Here is a 23,562-nt window from a genome sequence, read left to right as displayed (position 1 = left end):
ATTTATACTAGTTAATATATTTTGTAGAATACATATTAATACTAGTTAATATATTATTATAATACATTTGGAGGTGGGGTACTTTAGACCCCCCCCCCTTTGAAGCGCTTCAATTTTTTTTTCGAACCCCAAAATTGAAGTGCAAAAAAAAAGAGGAGCAAGAAAGGGACAAAAATTTCTTATCACTTTAAACATTAAAAATACAAAATAAATATATATTTATGCACACAATTATATTTTAATACAAGTTTTTAAAATAATATAAACCAATAAGCTAATTTTGCCCTTCTGATTTTTTAGAATTGGGGACAAAAACGCTCCCCTCTGAGAGTGTTCACTTTATAATTTTGAACCCCAAAAACGAAGTGCAAAATAAAGGAGAAGCAATCATTAGTACTCAAATTACTTGCATCTTCAAACAGTAAAAATACCAAATAAATATATATTTGTATACGAAATTTAATTTAAAAAAAGATTATAACCATAAAACTATATAATTCTTTATAACTTAACATATTTAAATTAAATTTTTTGATTTAACAATATGTGTAGATCGTTGAACATTTATTTAAATTTTCTTTTATAAATAATATTTATAATTTTAATTGTTGGTTTATTATTAAAGTAGATTTTTGAAGAAATTCTACTTTAATAATAAACCAACAATTAAAAAAAATTGAAAAAATAAGAAGGGCGAAAAAAGACACAATACTTCAAATGATTATTATAACTAAATCTAAAATTAATTTTTGTATAAAAGCATATATTTATTTTGTATTTTTAATGTTTAAAGTGATAAGAAATTTTTGTCCCTTTCTTGCTCCTCTTTTTTTTTGCACTTCAATTTTGGGGTTCGAAAAAAAAATTGAAGCGCTTCAAAGGGGGGGGGGTCTAAAGTATCCTTCACCCAATACATTTTTATTCTTATTATTTTTTTAATTAAAAATTAATTAAATGTAAAAAAAAATTTATTCTAATATATTATTATAATACATATTTTAAAATATATTATTATGGTACATATTTTAAAATATTTTTTTATTATATTTGATTTCTTTTTATTATAACCAACTATCAAAATATATTTTCTTTTCTTCTATAATGACAGGCATATTTTCTTTAAATATTTCATAAATTTGTCTCTGCATTTCTGGTCTCCCACAGACATAAACTAGACAGTCTTCTTTTATAAAATTCTGTAAATCTTTAATATTTTCTAAAATAAAATCAGTGACATATTTTTTCTGGCTTGATAAAATTTTTATAATTTCTGAATTATAAAAATTTTCATTTTTTAATAAATCGTCTTCTGGATTTCTAAACCCGTAGATCAATTTTATAAATTGGTCAGATTTGTTTTTCATGAAACTTATAAACGGGGCGACACCTGTGCCTGTCGCTATACAGAGAAGATTTTTAGAATTTTGTAATCTAAAAAGGGAACTTTTTCTATGAAGAATTTTTAACTTCATATTATCTGTATTTATATTATTTGTCTTACTAATATTTATAATATTATCTGTCTTATTCATCTTACTTATATTATCTGTCTTATTCGTCCCATTCGTCTTATTCGTCTTACTTATATTATCTGTCTTATCTGTCTTACTTGTATTATTTAATTCTTCTTTTCTGGTGTAAATTGTGCTTATGAAATTTGATACATGTCCAAATCTCTCCCCATTTCTCACTGTATTAATTATCACTTCACAATTATCTTCTACTAGATTTGTCAATGAATAATATCTAGGCTTAATAACCTGACAATTCATTATTAATTCTTCTAAACTGGGTTTACACTTAAACTCATTTATAATATCAAGCACATTATTCCAATTCCTTATCATCCCTAAATAATCTTTACTTCCTTCTTTACTCGCCAGATAAAGAAGTTCTGTCTTTTTTTGACTTGTTTTTGATATGTCGACTAACCAGGCCTTTTTAGGCAGAGAAGTGAAATCAAAGACATGACTGAAGAAATCAAAAAGAGATCCTTCAAAATTGAAGCCATTTCTAGATTTCTGAGATATAAAAACAGACTTGTCTTTTGGTAAATTACAAATTTCTAATATTTTATTTACTAGATTTAAATTGTTACTACAGAGTAGACCAATACTGTCTCCTGGTATGAAATCAAGTCTGTGGTTTATTTCTAGTTTGTAGGTATCTTTCCAAGTACAATCAAGTTTCTTGATATTTTTAATATTAGTATTAATGTAAGATAAATTGTCAGAAAGAGACAAGTTATAAGTATTAAGAGGAGGGATTTCTTTAATAACGAGAGTGTTTAGATTTCTAATTTGTGGAATAGTGAAATTTTCATTAAATGTGTAGTGAACTTTATTATATATGTGGTGAACTTTATTGGATATGTATACTTTATTGGATATATGAACTTTATTGGATGTGTAGTCATCTTTATTGGATACACAATCATCTTTACTTAATGAATAATCATCTTTATTGGATGAGTAGTCATCTTTGTTAGATTCCATAGAGGGCGAAAAATAATTATAATCAAATTAAAAGCAAGTTGAGATTTTTTTAGTACAATAAAAAGGAGCTAAAAACCATATAATTTTAAGAAGCATTAAATAATTTCCAAACAAATTTAAGCTTAAAAATAAAAATTCAGCATAAATAAAAAAGAAAGATCTTCCTTCGAAAATTATAAAAAAAAAACAAACATCATATTTCTTAGGATTTATGAAATGTCTACAGAAATATCATATTTCTTAGGATTTATGTTTTAAACATCCAACTGGTACTGTGAGATTCTTATTCAAAAAAATACATTTTATTTTTCAACTTAGCAAGTTTCTGAGTATGATTTTTATTATATTTAGTTCAATTTAATTAAAGTAACTATTAATTCGAAGAAGAGACATCATCGTACTAACTCAATATAATCCAAGATCAAATCCGTGTTAAATTTAGCATATATAAGTTTAGGCCCACATGTATAAAATCGTCTCATAAATTAACTCGCCTATCTAGTGCCTTAAGACACATCTTGTACATGTCTCAAATGCTACGTACAAAATGATACTTGAAGAAAGTTCTGAGTTTCTACAAGAACCTGATGTTTATGAATCTCTGCTATATTTATAGCATCCCAATCTTGCTCCCATACCCTCAAATGTGCCTTTTTTCTGCCCCTTAAATATGAAATTAGAGATCACTACCAGTCATCTTGTTTTCTCTTTCTTCTTTCTATTCCTCATTTTCCTTCTCAAAGTTCTTTACTCCAAATCCAGGCGCATTTCTTCTATAAATGATTTACCCCGTGACTGCACTGGCCTTAAATTATCAGGTATAGCCACTTATATATCAGACGGAGACGGCTTCCATTTCTTCCATGTCCCTCTGTTCAGATCTAGTAAACCTTCTTCATCTTCAAAGTTGAAGATCCGTCTAGCCGGGATTGACGCCCCAGAGACGAGGTATTTTAATATTCCCGCTCAGCCTCTGTCTCAAGAGAGTAAGCTTTTTCTATCAAGTTTGATTTTGAATAAGACAGTGTATTTAGAGATACTTGGTGTAGACAGGTATAGTAGAATATTGGCTATAGTGTTTTTAGATAGTATTAATATTAATATAGAGATGATTAAAAAAGGATATGCTTGTGTTTATAAAGGGAGAGATGGGGTGTATGGGAAGTATAAAGATAAGATGATTATAAATGAGAAGGAATCAATAAAGAGGAAGAAAGGTATATGGGGATTAAAAGACATGATATTACCGATGGATTATAAAAAGCAAACTAAATATAGTATAAATTAATATAATGTCATTATAATAATACGATATTACATATGATATTATAATTATAATTATAAGTATATTATTATAAGTAAAATATAATAAGTACAACATAATGTCATTATAATATAATATAATATATTATTACTTCATTCTTTTTATATATTTTTTTATTCAAATGTTCGCTTATTGGGCCTCCTTAATTTACTCCCCTTAAGACTCCTTACATCATCAGGCATGGTCACTATTATATTGTCATTAACCCCAAACTCAAAATTATCTGCCACAACTAAATCACTACATTTACTCAACTGGTAAGAATAAACTTGTCCACTAATAACTTCCTTAAGATTCCATCTTACTACATATTTCCCTGTACTAGTAATAATACTATCCTCATTAGAATCTGTACTAAACTTAGCAGGTGTAAAATTTATCTCTTCATTTATATAAGCCAAATGTTCAGGCCTAAGTGTCAATTTCTTAGGGACAGGCTTGTCTTTACCAACTTGATTTTTATAATTCCCATCTACTACATACAACAAAAGATAATTCTTACAAGTACATATAATATTCTGTCCATTCGTGGTCACGTCAACGTGCTTCACCTCATCACCAAATCCGGGCAAAAGGGACTTCGCCCTTTTGTCCAATTTATCGTATAACCTTAAATCTCCATTTTTACTAGCTACTGCCACATGACCTTTAGACGTGGACATGCCACACATGAACTCATTTTTCATTTTATAATCTTTAGATTCTGTAACTTTCTCTTTAGTTCTAGGGTCAATTCTGAAAACTGAATAATCTGATAATCCGACAAGTGTCTGATTGTCTACTAATTTTGAGGCTTCAAAATAATCATTTATATTTTTATTTACATTCCAAGTTTCTACAACATCTCCTCTTTCTAAATCTATTTTGTGTAAAATTTTAGTATTATTTTTATCTAAATAAATTAGAGATTTACAATTATCATGACTTATTATTTTCTTAGCAGGATTTTCCATAATTTCTGATAAATTTTCTCTAAATTCTAAACCATCATTTGTATTTTCAAATATTCCAACAGATGAACCACGAGTGACGAAAGCTCTTTCATTTCCAACCACTAAATGTTCATTAAATTTATTATCATTAAATTTATTATTATCATCTTTAACTTTATCAATATTTAATGTTTCTTCTTCACTTGAACTTTTTAAATCATAAAATATTTCTTCTTTTTCTTTAGATTTATAATTTTCTATTTCCATTTTCTCAAAATATTCTTCATTTTCTTCTATTTTATAAGTACTCATCAAATATTTACTAACAAATTCAAGATAAATTAATTTATCATCAAATTGTAAATTAAAAGTAAACCACAAGTCATCTTTCATAACTGACCAAACAAATATTAAATTATTTTTATCTAAATAATATTGTGTGTCATTATTAATTTCCTCAAAATGTAATATTTCGTCATCTGATTCTATTTTTAAATATTTAGTTTTGTTATCTTCAATAATTCTTAATAATAAATCTGGTTGAGTATCTTTGAAATTATTTTGAGTTGTGTCGTAGAATTTGTAAATGAAATTTATGGTAGAAAATAATACAGTATTTTCTGAAGTAAGAGGATGAATTTTAAGGAATAAATCTTTGAGATCTGAATTAGAAGTAAATTTGATCTTTTTATGATCATAAGTGAAAGACAAAGAATTGGAATCTTTTGAATCTTCGTTGCTTTTAGTGTCGAGCTTTAAGTCTTTGATGTTTTTTATTTCGAATTTGTAAGATTCTGAAAATGATAAAATTGAATCCACTAGATTTAAGTTACAATTTTCTAGGACTAATTTTTGATTTATTTTTAAGTCTCCAGATATTTCGTCTTTTTTCTTGAACATATTTTTTATGAGTTTAAAAACCATAAGAAGGGGGTTTTTAAGCATTTTTAAATTTATATTTGTTTATGCATAAAATATTTAAAAATATTTAATTATTTATGCAATTATTTATTATATTATTTATAGTTTTCTTGCATAAAAATAAACTAATTTAGTATAAATTTAAAATTCATGCATAAACATAAATAAATATAAAAATGCATAAATAAAAATAAAAACTATAAGTAATTTGATATATAACACACTCATTTTAGTGCAAGTTTTTTTTATTTTTTTCTATGAAAATATAAATACAAAACATATCTGCATAAATACAAATCCAAATATAAAATATATCTTTTTTATCTTCTCATTACTAAACTCATTAAACAATCTACTCTTCAAACTCCTACTAAGAAAAAAGAAGAAACTTGTATAAAAATACCCTTTTATAATAAATCTTATAATTATAATTTTAGGCACAAGTTGTAAAAATAATATTGTGAAATATTTGTACCCTGAAAAGCACAGCATATCTAAACTTCTTATTTTTATATTCATAAAATAAGAAAAGCCTTTTACAATAAAACATATTACAATTTCCAGGAATATTAGACGAGTAAAAATAAGTCCAATTTTCTCTGGTAAGAAATTATTAAGAAGACCGTAATACATTCCTTTTACTAAAATGTAAGTAAAGAAGCTCATTATAGGAATATAAAGATCTGGTCTTGTTAATGAATCATCTTCCCAGTTAAATGTAAAAGGAAAGAAGATCATTAAGATTTTCTTGTATACGAAGGTGTTGTCTATGTTGAAATAAGAATGAAGAAAATTCAGGCTGAATTTTCTTGAGACGTAAGAACTGCCGCTTTTTAGGGCTTCTTTACTAAAATCCAAATTCATAAGGGGAAAAAAATAAATTTAAAATTAAACTGTATGTTTAAAAATTAAGATGTATATTTAAAATTAAACTGTATGTTTAAAATTAAGATGTTTGTTTAAAATCGAGATGTATGTTTAAAAATTAAGATGTATATTTAAATTTAAGATGTATTTTTAAAAATTAAGATGTTTGTTTATTTATGAAATCTATTAGTTCATCAAAGTAGATCTTCTGGATACTTTTTATATTTGGATTTTCTTCTATAAAATTATTTATTGAGTCACGGAGAGATTCCAGATTTATTTCTGATTCTTCAATTATTTCTATATTTGTATCAAAATCCATAAGAAGGGTCAAATCAAATTATAAGTAAGCTTTTTAAATATAAGAGCTTTCATTCTACTTTAGTAAAATAAAACTTCTCTTTTTTTGATTTCTCTTACTTAGTATTTTATATTTCTTAGTTCATTGAGTTTCGCTTTTATTAGTTGGTTATTTCCCTCACATTTTATTTGTCTTAAGTCGTGTTCTTTATATTTCTCTACAATACACAGAAATAAAAACATAGAGTCGTCTTTATATTCCTTATTCTCTATATTTATTACTTCTCCTCTCTTAAAAATTATCTCATACATTCTTATACACATATTTTTCACTATAAATTTCTCACTGTCAACATTCTCAAGTACAATCTTCATTGCTTCTGAGTCGTCTAAGATTTTATATTTCTTGAATATTTCTAAGAAAATATTAAAAGAATGTTCATTTTTCATAAAGCCGTGCTTTTTAATCTCTAAATATTCTGAGATTAACTTGAGATTTCTAAGTCTGTTCATTTTATTTTTTAAGAGACATTTACAAATGACACTCAGGCCACCACTCTTCCTGATATTTAGAGAAGGAGATTTCTTAAATATTCTACTTATTAAATCTGAGTAATTAAAAGTGTCTGCATGTTTAAATAAAACATTGAGACATTTCTCAAGTTTGAGAATGTATTTGAGATTTGTCTCTTCTATAAGAAGATCTGATAACTTATCTATATTTTTATAATATAATTCTATATTTTTATAATATAATTCTATATTTTTATAATATAATTCATTATTTCTATAATATAATTCTATATTTTTATAATATAATTCTATATTAGTTTTATAATATAATTCATTATTAGTTTTATTTGGAATATCTATTTTAAATTTTTTTATAAATTTGTCTCTAATAATCTTGGACTTATCAAAGATTAAATTATTTAGTAGATCATGATTATGATATTCTTCATTGAATAAAGAATATCCTAAATATCTTGTATTTACATCTTCATGATTTATAAGAAAAACCAAGAAGTCTGGATCTAATATTGTCTCATTTTCTATGGCGTCATTAGAATCTATTTTTTGTATGTTTTCTATTAAATAATCAATATTTCTTATATTTTCTATATAAATATTATCTTTTATAAAATTTTGTAAAAAAATAATATTAGATTCTTTTTTATCATTATGTTGATCTTGTTGGCTTATGATTTGGATTTGTTGATCTTGTAAATTTTTTTTACGTTGTCTAAAATGATTTAAAAAATTCTCAATTCTTACTTCTTCATCTTCATGTTTATAAAAATCATCTTTACACTTCCCAAACAAGAATAAAGTCCTTAAACTATTTTCTTCTACTTCTATCTTCTCATTATTTCGTAAAATTTTTAAATTTCTATATCCTTGTTTCGTATATTTAATTGGGAAAGATTCCCAGTCATGAACATTTATAAACTTTTTTACATATTTAAACTCATTTGTATTAATTTTATTATAAATGTCATCATTTTGGAAATTTTTTACTTTATAAAATTTTAATATTTTCAAAATTATTCCTCGTAATTTTTTATATTTAAAAAAATTTAAACATTTAATTTTTAATAAATTGTCAGTAATTTTAAACTTACTGGTGAATTTGTAAAGTAAATAAAAATAATCGGAAAAATGTAATTCAGAAGTGGAAATTAAATATGGAAGTAGATCAGGAGTCATAAGAAGTTCTAAGTAGATGTGTTTGTCATCAATATTTTTATAGATTATGTCGGGGAGAGACAGATTAGTAGATTTTATGATTTTTAAAATATTTTTGTATTTTTCAGATTTATTCATTTGGGGTAGAAAAAAAAATTTATTTATAAGATAAAAATTGGTGGATTATGAATATAATGGTGTAAATAATGTCACGTGACATCTCTATTTCTTAGAGGATATATTTTCCCCCTTTCATGTTTTTAAACATTTAATTTTTGCCCTATGTCAAAAGGAAAACAAATAAAAACTTTCGTGTTGAATTTACAAAAAACTTGTCAAGGACAGACAACAATAGCTTAGTTCTGTCGAATTTTACTTTAGAACAGGCCGCATACCTAAGGACGGAGGTGTTTATTTTTTATTTTTATGTACTGTAAACACGTTCATGTGGCTTTCCATGCAGAAAGTGAACAGATTTCACTAAATTTTCTATGATGCTTCTTCCTGTGCCTTGATAAATAAGTTGTTTATAATTTACTTTATTATTGTCTCAGTGGTGGTTAAAGGTTGCAGTAAAAGCCAATGATAAATATCATTTAGCGTTGCCTTCGATTGTTGTATTTGGGAGTTATCAGATGCTGTTAGTCAAATCGTTTCTATTTGTATCATACTTCTGTCTTATAACATTTGTAAAAGACAGGCTTAACCATGATAATGTATAATATATCACAATAAACTACACAACCAAGGAAGTTTTAATTCCTAGCTAGCAGATCTATCTTAATAATAGTATGGTGGTAAAACAACAGTATGCTACTATTCATTCAAATGATGGCTAATATAAGATAATGTTTTATTTGCCTTTGCGGAGGCTAAATAGCAAGTGCAAATTTTATGTTTCGTTGTATAATTAGGCGATATGATTCTATTTATTTGGGCTAATACGGCCTCTTGTAAAATGTTATATATATTTTTCTACGTTATCAAATAGGAACAAGTTGACAGTATATTTATTTCTAACGATGTTTCCTTATCATTTTTGAAATTATTAAATTTCCCTACGTCTTATAATTGCCTCCGAAAATATTCTCTTAATTGCGAATGAACACCTGTTCCCCTATGTATTAATAAATAATTTCAGAAAATTATTGAATTCATTTTAACTTTATTAAGAACTCACTCTAAAGAAATTTTAAAAAAGCGTCTTTTTTTTTTTACAATAAATCTTTATAACCTAGTTTTTTTAAAACATTAAAATCCTTCTCGTTAATTCAAGTATTTTATTAAAGGTCTACTACTCTCTTAATGTTATCATTTATAATTCCTATCTTATTCAAGATCAAGACAAAAAAAACTTCATGTGTCTTTTTAGTTATAAAATTTCTTTACAAATATTGTATATTAATTGTGAACAGGCAGTGTTGATCACCTTGAATTGTCCTAAGAGAACCCGTAAAGATTTTTTGTCAATTAAATAAATACCTCCGAAAGGGGTTAACTCCTGGCTAGTGCGCTGGGAACTTGTTAGCAAACCACTAGAGCCTATCGCACACAAATAAAAAAATTTTATATTTTTTAAAAAAACAAACCTTTGCCAGTGATATTTGTTAGATGAGCTGTTTTTACCCCTTTATAAATTTTTTCAGTCTCACAATAATGCTGTTGAGTACAATATTATAGTATTAACTCAAAGAAGCATGATTGAGGTTTTTTTGTACAAGGAACAAAAAATGGGAAAGTTTTAAATTGCCATCTTATAGGCAGTCCGTTATATTTATAGGACGAGGCCAAGGTAGAAACGATCTATATAGTGAACTGTTTGAAGCTATTGATTTTTAAAAAAAATTTTGATTGGCTTCATCATAGAGGTGTTTACTGTTTGAAAAATATCATGCAACAATGTTCTATAGGACCCCGCGGGGACATTAAAAGAAAAGGCGGTCCGAATGCAACACATGTGGACAATAACAACCTTTAAAAAAGAGCGCCAGGTCTAAATTGCGGTCATTATATGAATGAATAGAATTATGATCGATTTAATCGATATGACGCAACATAAAAAGTTCTATGATGGGATTGTTAGGGGTTAATGTAATGTATGTGCATTCTGATTTTATCTGGTGCTTTCCGTTAACAAATAAACCCGGAAAAGAGGTTACAAATAACCTAGAATTTTTATTTACATGTTGACCTATACTCAAGATCTTTCGAAGCAAAAATATAAGAATTCAGTAGGTTTAATATAAAACAGCGGTACGTGACCGTTTGGACCCCGCATTGAAAATTTGAAAGGACTTTCTTTAAAAATGACAAAATTTGTTAAAAAGAGAGTGTATGTGAATATGAAAATGAATTAAAGTTCATTTTTAAAAAATTGAATAACGCAGAACCAGTGTGTGCCCTACTTGACCTGTGTCTAGTAGAAATCCGGCTATTCTCCTGAGATGATACAACATCATGCAATAAGTTCACATTGTGATCATAATCAATGGCAGCATATGATGCCGCACTAGACAAACCACTGGAATGGAGCACAAAACTGTTTATTACGTCGTAAATTTTAACGGTTATAAGACACAATACCATACAAATTGAGAGATTTTGGCTTCTTTTAAAAAAAATTATGGGGTCTAGACATTGAGCAACCCAGGACGAACACTATGAGTACCTTTTACTGTTCTTATCGAATACCGAAAAATCAACCTATAAATCATCTTCTTTTATTATTCAAAATAAATTGCTAAGTCTTTTTTTACAATTCTCTTTATTTTTTCTTTTTTTAAATTTTCAATGCGTGTATATTTTTTCAAAGCGGGTTCCAAACGGCAATTCACCAAAACAGCTTTGTATAGACTTTGAAATGAAAAAAAAACAAAATAGAATGCGTCACCCACAGTTTAACATGTAAACAAAAGGATTATTTAATCAATTTCTGAGACTATTTAAAACATATACTTAAAGAATGTTCGATAGCCGCTGAGGATTCTAGAGCCGAAGATGGTAGGGAATGGCTCAAACATCTTGATAAGTCGTTTAGAACTACAATTTAACCAAACATAGTGAGATAAAGCAATTTTATTTGACTTTTTCTTAAAATCATAAGGGTTTTATACTGTTTGTACTCGGGTTGGGTGTGTCCTCAAATGACAGTATAAAAGAAAATGAAAAGATATCTGAGAAGAAAATAAAAGAAATGTGTCGACCAGCGTTCCCAGAAAAAAAAATTTCTTTTTTTTTTTAATTCAAATAAACTTGCTAGAATGGAGAGTCATTTATTAGCCCATAGCATCAGATATACTTTTCGATTTGGTGATATATCAATATAACTAATATTCGAAAAAATAATACTAAAATGAACAACTACAATTATCATTCTTTTTTCTACAAAGTGACCATTACGAAAATTTTCTCAAACAACATAGTGAAATAAAAAACCGAAGAGCGTACAAAAAAAATTCTCTTCAACCTTAATACCCTTTTTAGAAATTAAATATTTTAAAAATGCATTTGTATATTTTTTATAAACGTTGCGGGGGCGAGTCAACGCCGGCTCTTTAAAATAATTAATTATATGATATTATTATATAATCCTGTCTTGATACATTTGTCTATATCTAAATCATTATTTATTATTTTTAATAATTTATTGTAAAATGATTTTCCTCCAATATTTTGACTATTTTTTTAACTTTAGATTTAAAAACTACTTACTTAGTAATTTACGTTATTATGATATTAAATTAGATTATAGGCGTCATTTTAAGGACTTTTAAGAGTGTATATTGTTAAAATTAATTTTAATTGGCCTATTATTCTTGTAGAACTAACTTCGAAAATAATATCAGAAGTGTCATAGAGGTGATTTAACTCATACACAAAAAATTGCATATTGTTGTAGCACTAAAAATTTTAATGATGAGTGTCAAAATTTATACTTATGAGACAATAAATCATTTTTATGAAATAAAAGAACATTTGGAATTTAAGAATTTTTTAAACCTTTCTAAAAATTTGAAATTTCTAATTTTTATTGCAGATTTTTCTTTTTAATGCTTAAACCAAAAATGGTTAATGAAAATTAGAATAAAGATGTAAATAACAAGCTTTACTAGTATTCTAGAATATATAAATTTTTTTTAATCAAAAAAGTCATTAATGATGATATTTAAGTTTTTTTTTTATTGTAATTAAAAATTTTGTAAGTTATCCCCATGTATTTTTTTATCTTGCTACTAAAATGCTCAAATGAAATATTCAATACATATAATACTGAAGTGCTTCAACAACCACAGAACTATAATCAAATAGATAGCAATGTAAGTTTCGATTTTGATATAGTTATGACAGAGGATTGTAATGAAAATAGAGAGAATGAGCTTGTTGAAGAGAAAATGGACTACTACGAAAATCATAAGAAATTAATAATGAACGGAAGTTATTACTATGACAACGAAGAAACCACAGAAGAAATGCAAATACAAAATTTAGTTAATTATTTGAAAACCGATGAGAACTTTTTACAAAACACAACATATCAGACAAATGAAGAATTAATGCAAGAAGTTTCGAGAGATATAGCGGAAATTTGGGAGCGGGAAGAAAATTTTCATCAAGACAGTATTATTTTTCAATGCAATAATGACTTTATACAGCAAAATGCAGTGGAACCGATAAATTCCGATGAAAATCCAATATATAAAAGTAATTTGACAAATGATAAATCTTATTTGAACACAAATTATCAACAACTATTTTATGACGAATGCAACCAAAACTATATAAATGAAAAAGATAATGATGCATCACTAGTTAAGAAACTATCAGAAATGAAAAATAAATTTATCGGAATCAAACAACAAGAACAAGTTAATATGTCACAGAATCCCATATCACCTAGCCGTCTAAAGAATAATTCATTCTGTGTCGAAGACAAAATTGATAAACAAAAAAAATATATTTGTAGTTTCAAATACAGATACAGAGAGCAAATATTGAAAAAGACCACGTCGATTAAGGAACAAATCGAAAAAAAATCTTTTTTTGTCAATGGTGTAATTATTGATGCTTTAGAATTTATTAAAGAAATAAATGAGTATATGTTTCAAAAAACAACAAAATCTAAAGTAGAGTTTGATTTTTTACAGTATAAACGCGCTTTGGGACTATTTGCTTGGAAAATAGATGAAATAACAAATTCTATTAATGTCCCTGAATTGATAAAATTAATTTATATTGTTTCACATACTAAATTTGAAAACAGTAACTATTTAATGAATGAAATTCTAAATGACATTAACATTCTGAGAATAAGATTTATATATTTCTATGGTTCAGGTAAAACTATATTGCTTGAACGTATCAAGAAATTATGTGATTGCATAAAAAAAACTTACAATATATTTAATAAATAAGATTTTTATTATTCATTTATTATATTTTGCAGGTTATTATACTTGATACCTCAATCTTTTTGAAACGGTATTGAAAATTTATCTTATCTGAGGTATAAAAATTTATACTTTTATTGATGGGTCGTATTATCGCCGTCACTTATATCATAAGATTAATTTTAGCATAAAAATTATGAACACAAAAAGTATTAATCATGGCACAACTTTTGTGGTTTAATATTTGACCGCATATGAGTAGCGTATGTCTCAGTTCTCTAACAAAAAATTAATTTTTTTCGTAGACATCACAACACTAGTTCAGTACAACAATCAAATCCCAAAAGCATTATTTCAATATTAAGCGTTAAGCAAGAATTCATTTCATAGCCCGTATAAGTGTTTAGATATTTAGTGTTAGATATGCATTTTACAATGCTTTTGAAAGTTTGATTTTTGTCTCTTTTGAAAAATCAATAAACAGGTATATTTTTATACAGTTTTTTAATGGTTTTATCTTATAGAACTCTCCTTGATTTCGTATAATTTCTGAATTTGATTTTAATGTTGATTAATATAATTATAAATATAAGTGTATCAATAAAATGTTGTTCAAATTTTGATTGAGTATTATTTAACTAGAAATAGAGACTTGTGTTTTTAAGGAGTTCAGTTAAATTTATATCTGGTTTAAAATCATATAATTCATATGATTTTACATTTTTCTGTGTTAGTTCCTGGTATTTTTCAACTTTTTAAAGTCGCACAGGGGTATGATCGTCTCTTTACATGAAATGTCTGAAACTGCTCCTTGGCTTTAAACACACTAATGTAAACATATCACATATTTTATCATAATTTGCACTCGATGCGTCATGGTAGCAACTTCAGCAATGCTTTTTACGTTTATTTTCATAAAACAGACATTTTTAGTATTAAAAAAATGTAATATGAAAAATTGGGAATTAATTAAATAGAATACATATAGAGCAGGGGTCGGCAACGAAGCGCCCGTTTCAATAATTTTGTGCGCCCGTTTTCATTTTTCTCATTGAGAAGAAATTTTAAAAATTTAATATTTCATTTTTTGAAAATAAATGGTCAATTACATTTTTAATACTAAATATTGGGAGTAAATTATAAGGAGTTGATGTACTTTTCGTCGAGCAAAAAGATCTTCTAACAAAAATTTTCTTACATATGAAGATTATAACAATAAAATTTTTTATTTCAATTATAAAGTTCTTTAAAATTTATTTTGACAATAATTATGCCATAAAACATGCCTATGCAAAATTCAATAAATTTTTAAAATTTATTACAAATTTTTTTTGCCCCTTTATGGAACCTTCAAAAAAAAAGAAATTATCAATTCAATAATTTATGGGATGAAGATTTTTTTCTTTTTACCTTTCAAGGTAGGTGCATTTGTTTATTGTGCAACAAAAGCATTGCAATATGCAAAAAAAGTAACTTAGAACGACACTTCAATAGTTTGCATGAAAATATAAATATTGAATGCCCACTGAATTCTGAACTGCAAAAAAGTAAGTTGATATCTTTAAAATCAGCAATTATAAAACAGCAGGATGTTTTACAAAGCCAAAAGAGCTTTCAAAGGCGGCCACTGCAGCTTCAATAAAAGTTGCACATCTGTTGGCTAAGAAAAACCCCCCCTTTACTGATGCAGAAATTATAAAAGAGCTATGATAACAGCGTCGGATTCTCTTTTTGAAGATTTTGAAAACAAGACCGAATTTTTAAAAGCTATTAATATGTTGCATTATCAGCTAGAACTGCATCATGAAGAATGGAATTAATTGCTAATAATTTAGAATCAGAATTAGATAAAGACTTAAGAAATTGTATGTATTTCTCTTTTCAGCTTGATGAATCTACCGATGTAGTTGACACAGCACAACTAATTGTTTCTATAAAAATGGTATTTAATGACTTTTCAACTAAAGAGGAATTTTTGAAAATTCTACCTTTAACTGCTCGTACAACGGGAAAAGACATTTTTTCTTTATTTAAAAAATTTATTGTCGATAAAAATATACCACTTCGAAAACTTTCTTCTATTGCTACTGATGGTGCACGAGCAATTGTCGGAAAAGAAAACGGATTTATTGGTTTATGTAGAAAAGATTCTTTGTTTCATAAGTTTATTTCATATCACTGTATAATTCATCAACAAGTTTTATTTTAAAAAAATAATAATTTTAATCATATTTTTTTAATTGTTACTAAAATTAAAAATTCGATAAGAGCCAAAGCAACTCAACATAGTCTGTTTAAGCTGCTTTTGGAGGAAGAAAACGGAGATTTAATGAATTAGTTCTTCATACAGAAGTGATATGTCTTAGCCGAGGCAAAGTTCTTGAACGCTTTATTAAGCTTTTACCTCAAATAAAGGAATTTATTGCAATGAGAAATGAAACTTATATAGAATTAGAAAATAAAAGCTCGTTATTAGATCTTGAATTTTTAGCGGATATCACAATGAAATTTAACGAACTAAATTTAAAATTACAACAAAAGAATTCACATATTGCAGATATGATGAGCTTAATTAATTCTTTTGCAAATAAGTTAGAACTTTAAAAATACATTTAATGAAGAAATCCTTATCTCATTTTCAAAAGATTAAGTTAATAATTGAAAAAATAAAATTAAATATTTATGAATATGATCCTACATCGTACAAGGGTGCAATAGATTTATTACTGATTGAGTTTTATAAAAGATTTATGATTTTCGATCATTATAGGAAGTAATTCCATTTTTTGTTAATCCTTTTAATGTTTTTGATTCTGATTTACTAGTAAAAATTTCTAATTTGTTTTATATAGTAAACATGGATGACTTAGAAATTGAAATTATGTATTTGAAGATTGATGTAGTTTTAAAATCTCATTATTTAGACAAGGCTTTTTGAAAATTGGTTTCAAATAATAGTTTTCCCATTTTAAGAAAATGTGCACTCAAAATATTTTCATATTGTGAAACCACATATAATTGTATAGCTCTTTTTTCCTACATGACGTATTTAAAATCAAAATATCGAACACAACTTCTGGACAAACATTTAGATAACTGTTTAAGAGCTGCCAATTCATCCCATATCATTAATTATGACCAAATTGCAGATGACATGCAAAATCAAGTTTCTCATTAAAAAGTATTGCTTCTAAGTATTTCTCTACACGTAGTTAATTTTTGTTATTTCTTCGAGATTTAATCGAAAACAAAATTGAAACCTCTTTAAAGTAATTATGAAGAAATTTGCTTCGCATTCTTGTCAAAACAATGTCTATTAATCTATATAAAACCATTAAATTTATTTTTTTCCGATTTTTTAATCACTTAAGAAAACTCTTGTAAAAATATTTAATTATAATTTTTGTTTTAATATAAAGAATTAATACTTGTTAAAGATGCCTATCTTTAAAAAAATACTAAAAAAATCATAATCGTATTATTCGCTACGAAATGTTTTTTTTAAAAGGATTTCCAGAGCATTTATTTTAATTTTCTTAAATATTTTTTTGAGCTTAAGCCCGTTTTTCGTTTTAAGATTTTGCAATTGCCCATTTCGAACTTTTTTTCAAAAAGGTTGCCGACCCCTGATATAAGGAATTCAGTAGGTTTAATATATAACAGCTTTGTATAGACTTTGATTTGTAAAAAACATAATAGGCTGCGTCGATACAGTTTAAGAGTCAAATATAAAGATATAACTGAACATTAACTAAAACTATTCAAAAACATGGAATTGATAAAGTTACGATGGCCGTTGCAAATTCTAGAAATAAATATGAAAATGAATCTTTCAACCATCTCGATAAAATTGTTCGCAATACAATCTAGCCAAACATGGTGCAACAAAGCAGGTTCATTTGACTTATTATAAAAATTATTAGGATTTTGTTTGTACCTAGAATGAGAAAAGGGTTTTAAATGATTGTATAAAAAAAATTGAATGTTTATTGGGACAGTAAATAAAAGAGTTGTGTAGATTAATGTTTTTGAGGAAAAAATCATACTTTTCGTTGATTTAAATTGACTTGCTAGAATAGAACATCATTTATTAGTCCATAACTCCAGATATCCTTTTGGATTTGATGACAGATTAATATAGCTAAAAATTTTGATAATTTACTAATTGAAATAGCTCAAACTTTTATTTTTTTTTATACAAAGTTACGATTACGAAAATTTTCTCAAACAACAAAGTATAATGTTAAACAAAGAGCGTACACATTTTTTACTTATGTTTAAGCTTAAAACTCTAATATAAACATTCAATTTTAAAAATTTCTTTGTGTTTATTTTTTCCCTTCATTTTACGTTTTTTGGCAAGTCAACGCTGGCGCTTTACATTTATTATTTATATGATATTATTATATAATTCTGTCTTGATACATTTGCTTATGTCTAAATCTTCATTTACTATTTTCTATTGGAATTTTCAAAATGATTTTTATTCAATTTTTTAACAATTTTTGTAATTTTTGATCTAAAAATTATATACTCAGTACTTTACGTTATCATGATTTTAAAAATAGATTATAGGTGTCATTTGAGGAACTTATAGAAGTTTATATTGTTAAAATACATTTTAATTTACCTATTATTCTTGTAAAACTAAGTTCACAAATAATATCAGAAGTGTCATATAGATGAATTAAATCCTCCACAAAAAATTGCAAAAACTTTTAGCATTAAAAATTTGATCGATAAGTGGTAAAATTAATACTTAAACATAATAAAATATCTTTATAAAGCCAAAAAAACATTTGTATTTTATGTTGTTTTTTAAAACTTGCTAGAAATTTATAATTACTGATTTAAAAATCATATCACCTTCCAATATACATTAGCCAAAAATGGTTAATGGGCCCTAATGCGTAAATCAAATTTTCTTTTTTGAAAAAAAGATAGTATACGCATGAACACACAATAATGCCCGGCTTTATTAGATCTTTATAAAATATAAAAATTGATTTTAAAAAAATCAATTTATGTTAAATATTAATATTATTGTAAAAAAATTAATATTTATCCCATGTTTTTATACTTCTTTCTACTAAAATGTTCAAATAACATATTTAATACTACAATAATTGAACATCTACCGAATTATAACCAAATAGATAGCAATACGAGTCTTGATTTTGATACAATTATGGCAGAGGGGTATGATGAAAACGAAGAGACTGAATTTGTTGAGGATATAATGGATTACTATGAAAAAAATTATGGACCAGCTATGGAAAAAAATAAATATCAAGAAAACAAAAAAACATCAGAAGAAATGCAAATACAAAATTTAGTTAATTATTTGAAAAACGATGAGAACTTTTCACAAAACACAACATATCAGACAAATGAAGAATTAATGCAAGAAGTTTCGAGAGATATAGCGGAAATTTGGGAGAGAGAAGAAATTTATTATCAAGACAGTTCTACTTTTCAATGCAATAATAAATTTAAACAGAAAAATGCAGTGGAACCGATAATTTCCGATGAAAATCCAATATATAAAAGTAATTTGACAAATAATAAATCTTATTTAAACAATAATTATCAACAACTATTTTATGACGAATGCAAAGAAAACCATACAAATGAAAAAGATAATGATGCATCACTAGATAAGAAACTATCAGAAATGAAAAATAAATTTTGCGAAATTCATAAAAAAGAACAAGATTATATGTTACAGAATCCTATACCAATAAGAGATTATAATTTTGATTCTTTTTGTGCTAAAGAAGAAATCAATAATTTAAGAAATTATATTGATTCTTTCAAATACAGATACAGAGAGAAAATGATGAAAAGGACCACGTCGATCAAGGAACAAATCGAAAAAAAATCTTTTTTTGGCAATGGTGTAATTATTGATGCGTTAGAATTTATTAAAGAAATAAATGAGTATATCATTTGTAAAACAACAAAATTATACATAAAGCACGATATTTTACAGGTTATACACAATTTGAAACTATTAATATGGAAAATATATGAAATAACAAATGCTATAAATGTCCCTGATTTGATAGAATCAATTTATGGCATTTACTGTAATAAACTTGAAATTAAAAAAGGCAAGAAAAATAAAGTTGCAAAAGACATTACCCTTTTAAAAAGAAGTTTCATAAAGTTTTATGATACAGGCAAAACCGAACTAAATAATCGTGTCAAGGCAGTGTGCGGTTGCGCTACCAAAAACTCACAATAGATACAATAAATAGGATTTTTATTGTTCTTTTATTTTTTTTGCAGATAAATATGCTTAAAACCTTAATCTTTTGAAATTGTGTAAAAAATTAATCCTTATTTAAGGTATGAAATTTATACTAATATTGATCGAAGGTAATTCCCTTGTCCACTTATCTAAAGTGTTATTGTCATCATCACGAAATATAAACACAAAAATATAGTGGACACGACGCAACATTTGTATTTAAAAACGTAACTTTTTGTTTCTTTTTGTTTGTCCTAGTTGCGCAACAAAATTTTTATTTTTTTCCGTAGATGGGCCAACACTAGGTCGCTACAATAATCGGATTGCTGAAGACTTTGCTTAAATATTTTTAGTTGTGCAATAATTTCACTTTAAGCCTGAAGAAATGTAAGGACCTGAACATTTAGTATTAAATATATAATGCTGTATTGCCTTTGTAAGGTTACCAAGTATATGTATGATGGAAATATATGAATTAATAGAAACTGCGGCGTGCGAGGGGTATCCCCTAAAAAGTTCACACATGCAAGCATAGACACCTATGACTTAGAATCCCATTTTAACTCCAGTGCGGGTGACCCTCGAAATCCTCAAGGAAGACCCTGCCTGAATCCTTATACATCTAAATAAACAATAGCTCTAAACAGGACTTAACCCCACGCCCCATGCGCAAAAAAACTCGTAAGCATACCACTAAACTTTGTCGTCCTAAAAAAATATAAATTATTGCAACCGTTCGGAGCGGACGCCAGGGAAAATGCTTAATTGAAAAGGGTGAAAAATTAAAAAAAAATTGGTGTTTATTTGTAATTTGGGCTAAAGTCAGCTTTAACGGAAAAATTTCGATATAGGGTTTTTTTTGATTTTTTTGCCCCTTTTTTAAAAAAATGGAGGAGAGAAAATGTTGAGGAAGAAACAAAAATAACAAATAAAATAAATAATTTAATAATGCGTGAAAAACGGGGCAGAAGAGTTCCTTTGTAGCATATACCTGAATAAATGAAGTTTAGCACTACGAACAGATCTGTTTCTATTTGTAATAGAATTTTTTAGAGAGCGCCAATTACCTTCTATGGTATTGGTATGAACTCCGGTTATTGGGTCTCTGAAGTGTAGAGAATGATTTACCATCAGATGTTGGTTAAATATTAAGCCCAAATTACGGTATGCTATCCACATATCGCTATAAATTGTACTATTTCTGTCTACATACTTTAACAAAAGATTAGTTAGTGTTATTTGGTCTCTTTTCTCAATATATATAAATATAATTTGGCGTTGTATGGTACGCTCGACCATACCAAAACACCAGAAACCTTTTACTGGTTGGCCTCTATTATATTTATTTTTACCAATCTTAGATTCATCAATTTCTACAATAGTATTATTACCACCTATAATTCCGATACTGGCCAGAAATTTCTCATAAATATCAATTTCTTAAACTTTTTTAATATATTAGATATTGATTGCCGTGAACAACCTAGGATTTGACAGATAGACTTACGAGAATATCCAAGAAACCACATATTAAGTATCTGCAATACTGTAATATGTTCTAGTCTAGAATGCTGAAAGAAAGTATCTTTCCATACAGAAACATTAAATTTGCATTTAGTCCATTTACATCTCAGGATCATGCTTTTTTTGTCCTTTATTTTCATTTCTGACCCCACGAGATTCACATTTGCGTTTCGCTTTTTCTATTTTCAATTCATAATATATATTTTCAAGTTCTTCTCTTGTTTGAATTCTCTCCTCCATTTTTTTAAAAAAGGGGCAAAAAAATCAAAAAAAACCCTATATAAAATTTTTCCGTTAAAGCTGACTTTAGCCGTAATTTGTATTTAAAATTTCTTTAATTTTAAGGGCATGAAAATAAAATTTAATAACAATGAAAGACAAGAAGTTTTTGTCTTTTTACAGACTATTATTGTTCCAACAAGGTTGGTAGAAAAAAAAGAAAGAGGTGCTTTCAGGGAAAACGCACAAAAATGTATCTTTTTGAGGATGTAATTGGCGGTATCACAGAGCTCAGGGCGAGATTTAAAGTAGGTCTATATAGATTATTAAGATTCTTTACCACCAGCTAGCAGCGATTTAAAATTGATTAATGTCTCAAATGGGCATGCGGGACGGGGCAGATTGTTTCCATTATTGCAAACAAAAGTCTACGACGCAACACAAAAAGATATCCAGAGGGTCTTGAATAGCTGTGATATATGTTAATCAAAGAGAAATCTAGTAACTAGACCAGCTATTAGACCAATTGTAGCAAAGTATCCAAGGGAAAGATATGTTGCAGACTTGATTGATCTCCGGCTATATCACTAACTCAATGAAGGATATAAATGGTTATTGAATATAGTAGATTCTTTTACCAAATTTTGTTGGGCGGTACCACTATATGACAAATCAAGTATTAGTGTAGGGAATGCTTTTAAAACATTGTTTAGGACGTTTTGTTCTTGTTATATACTTCATACTGATATGGCAGAGAATTTGTAAATCAAACACTCGTCGATTTATGTCAGAAATATGAAATAAGACATGTAAGGGGGAGAGCTAGATGTCCATGGATACAAGGACAGATAGAACGATGCAATTAAACAATAAAGAGGATGATTGCATCTACTCTCAGGACAAAAAATATTTAGTGGGCAATGGAACAAGGTACGAGCGAGTTGCCTGGTCTTATAATAATTTAAGACACTTTACTACGAGACAAAACCATTCTCTCTGTGGTTTGGAAGGCCCATTAAGGACATAATGAACGAGTCTAGAATCACGGGTATTCTAGACTCGATTAATGGCGAAAATCACGAACAAGAGTGTGAGGACGAAGAACGCTCTGAAGAAAGTTTATCAGATGTTCTAGATTGCAATACTAATGAGGAAATCCAGTAACTATATGCTCTTAATGACACAAACCTCTTTTAAATGAAATTTATCATGATGCAGCTAGAATTCATGCACAAACTGCTGCAGATAGAATGGGAAAAAGGAGTATGTGGAGAAATGATTTCTTAGAATTTAAAATAGGAGATAGAGTCCTTATAAGACCTTACTTGGACAACAACGTCAATACCAGAAGACATTCTCTTTATGAACATTTAGATGCTGAGGTCTATATTGTAACAGACATAATACAATTTAATAAAGTAAAATTATGGAATGAAGATGATAATGGCATTATAATAGAAGAAATAAGTACTACAGATCTAAGTTGCTTGGTAATGAATAAAGTACTAAAAATTTTGTTTTTTTTATTTTTCTCCTTTTTTTCATTATTCCCTCCCATTATTATAAAAAAATAGCAAAAATTTACCCCTCAAAAAATCGAGACAAACTTTGGTTATCATTTAAGATGAACATTTATTTGTTCTTTTTTTTTGGT

General features: G+C 26.9%; 7 protein-coding genes across 8 annotated transcripts; 3 read left to right on the top strand and 4 right to left on the bottom strand.

Moving 5' to 3' along the window:
- Positions 1 to 1,061: 1,061 nt before the first annotated feature.
- Positions 1,062 to 2,495, bottom strand: VNE69_03214 (methionine synthase reductase (MTRR); the record flags this gene model as incomplete). The annotated part of the gene is made up of 1 exon (XM_065473075.1): positions 1,062 to 2,495. One exon carries the CDS (start codon positions 2,493 to 2,495, stop codon positions 1,062 to 1,064), a length of 1,434 nt encoding a protein of 477 aa, XP_065329147.1.
- Positions 2,496 to 3,165: 670 nt separating this feature from the next.
- VNE69_03213 (putative endonuclease LCL3) lies at positions 3,166 to 3,783 on the top strand (the record flags this gene model as incomplete). The annotated part of the gene is made up of 2 exons (XM_065473074.1): positions 3,166 to 3,187; positions 3,239 to 3,783. The coding sequence occupies 2 exons, from the start codon at positions 3,166 to 3,168 to the stop codon at positions 3,781 to 3,783; spliced, it is 567 nt and encodes a 188-aa protein (XP_065329146.1).
- Positions 3,784 to 3,932: 149 nt separating this feature from the next.
- Positions 3,933 to 5,675, bottom strand: VNE69_03212 (vacuolar import and degradation protein 27 (VID27); the record flags this gene model as incomplete). The annotated part of the gene is made up of 1 exon (XM_065473073.1): positions 3,933 to 5,675. The coding sequence occupies one exon, from the start codon at positions 5,673 to 5,675 to the stop codon at positions 3,933 to 3,935; it is 1,743 nt and encodes a 580-aa protein (XP_065329145.1).
- Positions 5,676 to 5,927: 252 nt separating this feature from the next.
- On the bottom strand, positions 5,928 to 6,536 carry VNE69_03211 (protein transport protein YIF1; the record flags this gene model as incomplete). Its single annotated transcript, XM_065473072.1, has 1 exon — positions 5,928 to 6,536. One exon carries the CDS (start codon positions 6,534 to 6,536, stop codon positions 5,928 to 5,930), a length of 609 nt encoding a protein of 202 aa, XP_065329144.1.
- Positions 6,537 to 6,959: 423 nt separating this feature from the next.
- Positions 6,960 to 8,663, bottom strand: VNE69_03210 (uncharacterized protein; the record flags this gene model as incomplete). 2 transcript variants are annotated; one of them, XM_065473070.1, is made up of 1 exon in its annotated part: positions 6,960 to 8,663. In XM_065473070.1, the coding sequence occupies one exon, from the start codon at positions 8,661 to 8,663 to the stop codon at positions 6,960 to 6,962; it is 1,704 nt and encodes a 567-aa protein (XP_065329142.1). The 2 variants fall into 2 exon arrangements, with proteins under 2 accessions (XP_065329142.1, XP_065329143.1); XM_065473071.1 differs by having other exon boundaries at positions 6,960 to 7,352.
- Positions 8,664 to 12,736: 4,073 nt separating this feature from the next.
- On the top strand, positions 12,737 to 13,936 carry VNE69_03209 (uncharacterized protein; the record flags this gene model as incomplete). The annotated part of the gene is made up of 1 exon (XM_065473069.1): positions 12,737 to 13,936. One exon carries the CDS (start codon positions 12,737 to 12,739, stop codon positions 13,934 to 13,936), a length of 1,200 nt encoding a protein of 399 aa, XP_065329141.1.
- A 5,044-nt stretch (positions 13,937 to 18,980) lies between these two features.
- Positions 18,981 to 20,159, top strand: VNE69_03208 (uncharacterized protein; the record flags this gene model as incomplete). The annotated part of the gene is made up of 1 exon (XM_065473068.1): positions 18,981 to 20,159. One exon carries the CDS (start codon positions 18,981 to 18,983, stop codon positions 20,157 to 20,159), a length of 1,179 nt encoding a protein of 392 aa, XP_065329140.1.
- Between the last annotated feature and the right edge of the window lie 3,403 nt (positions 20,160 to 23,562).

Source organism: Vairimorpha necatrix, chromosome 3 (genome assembly GCF_036630325.1).
Source record: "Vairimorpha necatrix chromosome 3, complete sequence".
NCBI lineage: Eukaryota > Fungi > Microsporidia > Nosematidae > Vairimorpha > Vairimorpha necatrix.
This window is presented reverse-complemented; position numbering and strand designations above follow the sequence as displayed.